The sequence below is a fragment of the Hippocampus comes genome, unplaced genomic scaffold, assembly GCF_001891065.2.
Source record: "Hippocampus comes isolate QL1 unplaced genomic scaffold, H_comes_QL1_v1.1 scaffold249, whole genome shotgun sequence".
Lineage (NCBI taxonomy): Eukaryota > Metazoa > Chordata > Actinopteri > Syngnathiformes > Syngnathidae > Hippocampus > Hippocampus comes.
In genome coordinates, this window is record NW_017805035.1 from 944,855 (window position 1) to 949,551 (window position 4,697).

The 4,697-nt window shown below is 40.9% G+C and overlaps 1 protein-coding gene across 1 annotated transcript; it reads left to right on the forward strand.

Annotated features, from left to right (window-relative positions):
* Positions 1-453: 453 nt before the first annotated feature.
* On the forward strand, positions 454-3,875 carry LOC109512104 (cortexin-3). The gene is made up of 2 exons (XM_019863607.1): positions 454-1,224; positions 2,803-3,875. Exon 2 carries the CDS (start codon positions 2,890-2,892, stop codon positions 3,139-3,141), a length of 252 nt encoding a protein of 83 aa, XP_019719166.1. The 5' UTR covers positions 454-1,224; positions 2,803-2,889; the 3' UTR covers positions 3,142-3,875.
* Positions 3,876-4,697: the final 822 nt, after the last annotated feature.

The following is a 4,697-nucleotide window of genomic DNA, read 5'->3' on the forward strand; positions in this document are numbered from 1 at the left end:
TTAAATACTATATGCGTATGCGTGCTTTGCCCTAACTGTGCGTAATTAGTAACTGATCCTGTCTATCCAAAAAAATAATAATAATAATCTGACATATCAAAGACAAATAAGATACAGTCCTGTCTATCCAAAAAAAAAAATCATAATAATCTGACATATCAAAGACAAATAAGATACACGTCAAAGACTAATCGAAGTGTATTTGATAGCTAAGTCACCCCAAAAACAATCAAAATACGTTAAAAAAAAACTCAATTAACACACATCCAAGATGCATTAGAGGCCGTTCAAAGACTGTTGATGTGTCTTTGACGACAATGACACCCCACGTAAAAATCAAACTAAATAAACACATCAGGCACCTCAAAGACAAATGGAAGACGTGTTAAAGAAAAATCAGACATGTCAAAAACTGTTTGAGGTGTTATTAATGACAAAGACGAAATGCCACAAAGACAAAAACATTGAAGGATGTCAACGTCTCGTGCCAGGATGTTACCATTTATGTCACTGATTCTGTCAATATCAGACACCTTTGACATCCAAAAACACTTCAGACACCCAAATAACAACTCGGCAACAAATCTAAGACACATTGAGCCTGCCTCAAAGAAAAATAAGAACTGTTTGAAATGTCTGATTTGGAAAACCACCTCAAACACAAATCATAAGCACTTTGAAGAAACATCAAAGAAAAACATAACTATCTCATAGATATCATCCTGTAGCTGATTCTGCCGATATCAAAAACATCTCAAAGACCGATCAAAAACACAAAGATCAAAAGCAATGCCAAATCAAGCACACTTCAAAGACTAGGTGTCTTTGAGTCATCCATTTATGTAGCTGATTCTAATCAAAGACAAGTCATTTGAAAGAAAAACGCGCAAGTGATTTTACGTGCACGTTCGCAAGGGCCGCACCCCTCCCTCATTGACTTGCGCCATATCACCTTGCCGGAGGATCGCCATGGCAACAAGTTGCCCATAGCGACGGGGTACCGCTCCATCGCCGCCAGACAACCGGCGAGTGCGGCGGCACGCAAAGACATTCGCGCACGCGCCAGGGTGAGGTCCGCTCGCAAAGACACTCAGACGTGGTGGCGGCAGCGGCGGCGGCGTCCACCTCACGCGGACTCAAGGATCGAACCGGCGGCGGCGGCGGCATGATGGCAGACTGACGTGACATCAACAAACAACAAAACAATAACCAGAGCAGGAGCAGGTCAGTGACACTCACACTTGACTCTTAATGTGAGAGTGATGAGCACAAGGAATGATATTTTTATATATACATACATACATACATACATATATATATATATATATATATATAGAGAGAGAGAGAGAGAGAGAGAGAGAGAGATAATGACTATTGTTTTAATTGATCATCGGCGAGCAAATTTAGCCCAACAGCAACTGACCAATTCATTTGGTACACACCTTATGCATTTTGGATTGTTTTGATTTTTATATATATATATATATATATATATATGTTGCATTCCTTTCATTGTTTCTTTTTTTTTGTTTATACACACATACACACACACACACAAATACCCCGCGAACCCTTGTGAGGATAAGAAAATGGATGGATTTTAGATTTTGAAATTATATTTAAATTATATTTGTAATAAAATCAAAATGTACCTATTTCTTTTAATCCTAGTATTTTTTAATCGTATTTTCAGCATTTTTTTTTTTTTTTTTTTTTTACATCTCAAATTCAAATTTCATGTGAATTTTATTGTATGGTCATTACGTTGTTCTTATTTATTATTTACATGTTTTTATCCATTATAGATTTTCTTCAGTGCTTTAATGGGCCGGTAGCAGGGAAAATAGCACCATTACTTCTCAATTTTATCCTCGACCGTAGCGGGACTTCAAATTAGCCCACTGTACCGTCTTTTGTTCAATTACTCTCTTGCACTTTGGGATACTCACACGACTCCGTCAATCATTCAGGTACTCCCCTTCCCCCACCCCCAAAAAATTGATTTTTTTTCTGCCTCCCGTAACAGTTTATTTGGCGTGTGCGCCGTCATTTGGACTACAAGTAACATAACACGCCGCTAACGCAAAGACTGACTTCAAAGTAAAAGCTCATCAAATAATCAATTGACACCAACCCAACAGCCTCACAAAGCTTTTATTTTGAAGTTGTCGCGTGTGGTGGTTGGCCGGCTAGGGCGATTTATATCGTCGACATTTTGGTTTACCGTATCGCAATTTTAGTACATAGTTGCTCCCAACACCGCCTATCTGAAATCATATTCAATCGCTGATTTAAGACGCGAAGAAACTACAAGTGAATTACGCCGTCATTTTATGATGCGGCCCAAGTCTCCGCCACGAACGAGAGAGTAAACATTGACTCGCGACGTGAGGTGCATTCAAATGCAGTCGGACATTCCAATGGTTTACAGATATTTTTTGTGTATTTGTTTAGTTTCTATCCTCGATCATATATCTATAGATTAACTAATACAATTAAAGATTTGTAGTTACCCACTGCCCAATTTACTTGGCAATGGTCAAATAAATTTGTTGAGTTGACCAGTGGTTCATTTGGAGTCTCAGTTCACTGCACTGCTTCAGGCCTGGGATACCAGTTCATCACTTAGTTAAGATTCCAATGGGTGATCTAAAGCTGTTATGGTTTACCCAGCCGCCAAGGTATCCTGTAGGGACAAGAAAGGAGGTTTTTGTTTTTTTTTTAATCTCACTTTCAGTCCGCATTTTTAGCTGTTATATTTGTGACCTGCATGCACAGATGATTGATTTGTCTGCTTTGCAGGCGTCTGGCCGCCACCCTCCACACCCCCCGTGTTCCGTGCGTGGTTACCGAGTGCCGACCACAGCGCTGGAGCCGCGACGCTCCAGCATGGACGTGCCCAGGATGGCCGAGGGCCTCTTCAGCAGCACGCTGTCATCGTCGGGCGGCGGACAACACGCGGCGTCCTACCTGACGCTGGAGCAGAAGGCGGCCTTCGTCTTCGTGCTGCTGCTCTTCATCTTCCTGGCGCTCCTCATCGTGCGCTGCTTCCGCATCCTGCTGGACCCTTACCGCAGCATGCCCTCATCCAACTGGACTGACCACACCGAGAAGGACACCTTCGACTATCGCATCGTCTAAGCCGGGCGTTCTCAAATTTTCGGGGTCCAGGGGCGAAATTCTTCCAAATCCATCTAAATCCCAACTACACCCGACTACCATGTATAGCCCGAAAAGCCAGGAGATTTACCGTAAGTAATGAATCAGTTTATCACAGGGGATACGTTCCGGAACCGCCCGCAGGAGATAAAAATCCACAATTTATGGAGACCACATTTAAAAAAAACAAACAAAAAAATTTTTGATATACTTTTACCCCTCCCACATGCTTTAAACACACATAATGTCGATCTACTGTTGATAAAAAAAAAATTGCGTTATAGTACGATTAAATATATTTTTATTTCATGGGGGGGAAAGGGGCAGTGTGATGAGAATACAATTTTGAGGGGAGGTTTGGAATAAAATTAATCGTACGAGTCAAATTTTGTCGTTCTAATGAGACTTGATTTTACAGAAATTCTGTCAGATTTTAACGATATAAAAAGTCGTAATTTTACAAGAATGAGGTCGCAGATTGGTTAAAAAAAATCGTAATCATTCTGGATTGAAGTCTGATTTTGTCAAGATTCAATGTTGAAATCGTAAGAAAATACAGTCAGATTTTTGGGGATAAATTTGGAATCTTATGAGATTTAAATCAGATTTTAACAGGATTAAAAGTGACACTTTTGCTTTGAGCAAAAAAAATGCGAGATTAAAATAGGATTTGTTAGGATAAAAACAGTTTAATTAATTCAGATTTATCAAGATTACAAAAAGATCTTAATTTTACAAAGGCAAAGTCATAAATTGATGATACATCTATTTAATGATTTTAACATGAATTTCAAAAAAATACAACTTAATTCTCATCGTATCGCCCCTTTTATGCTGGGAAAGTCACCTTCATTCTCCTCACAAAAACAGGTCAATGTTTTTTGTTTGTTTTTTTTTACATCATTGTAGGCAACCTTGATGACTGATTTATGCGAGATGTCACAATCATGTCAGATCTTTTACGTGCTTTGACCCCATCTGGTGACATCTTGGTACCAAGGAACTATGTAGAAGTAAGAGGAGGCGCTTCATTTAGTCAGACTGTAGCCTTGTCCCATACAAAAAGTCCTTTGCCCTCATCCATTGGCTATTACAACACTTTCAGGGTGACTTGTGGGTTTTCACGATTCGCAGCAGGGCTCAACTAGTGAGGGTTCACTTTTTAAATATTCATGAGACATCATTTATTGGAAAAATATTGAGCCCCCCCCCCCCCACACCACCCGGCCCCTGAGCAGACCCCCCCGCCCCCTTCCTCCTTTCTCGTCATCCATTCGTGGACTACCTCGTACCGCCATCTTGTGTGTGGACGTCTCAACAGGGTCAAACAGAGTTTACATGCCAGCGTCTTTGCTAGATTTAGACAATCAGTGTTGTTTTGCCCACCCGCGTAGTTGACCTCCTCCAAGGCTTCCTGCCTTCTTCTTCTTCTTCTTCTTGGAGCGCTCCCTTTAACGTTAACCCTTTGAACATTGGCGTTGGCCACGTCGGACCCAAAGTTGACAGTGCTGTACCGTGTGCCTCCACATGTTGTCCCG

Bases quoted from the DNA above. Each gene is read 5' to 3' on its own strand.
- LOC109512104 (XM_019863607.1), top strand. From the start codon at position 2,890: ATGGACGTGCCCAGGATGGCCGAGGGCCTCTTCAGCAGCACGCTGTCA.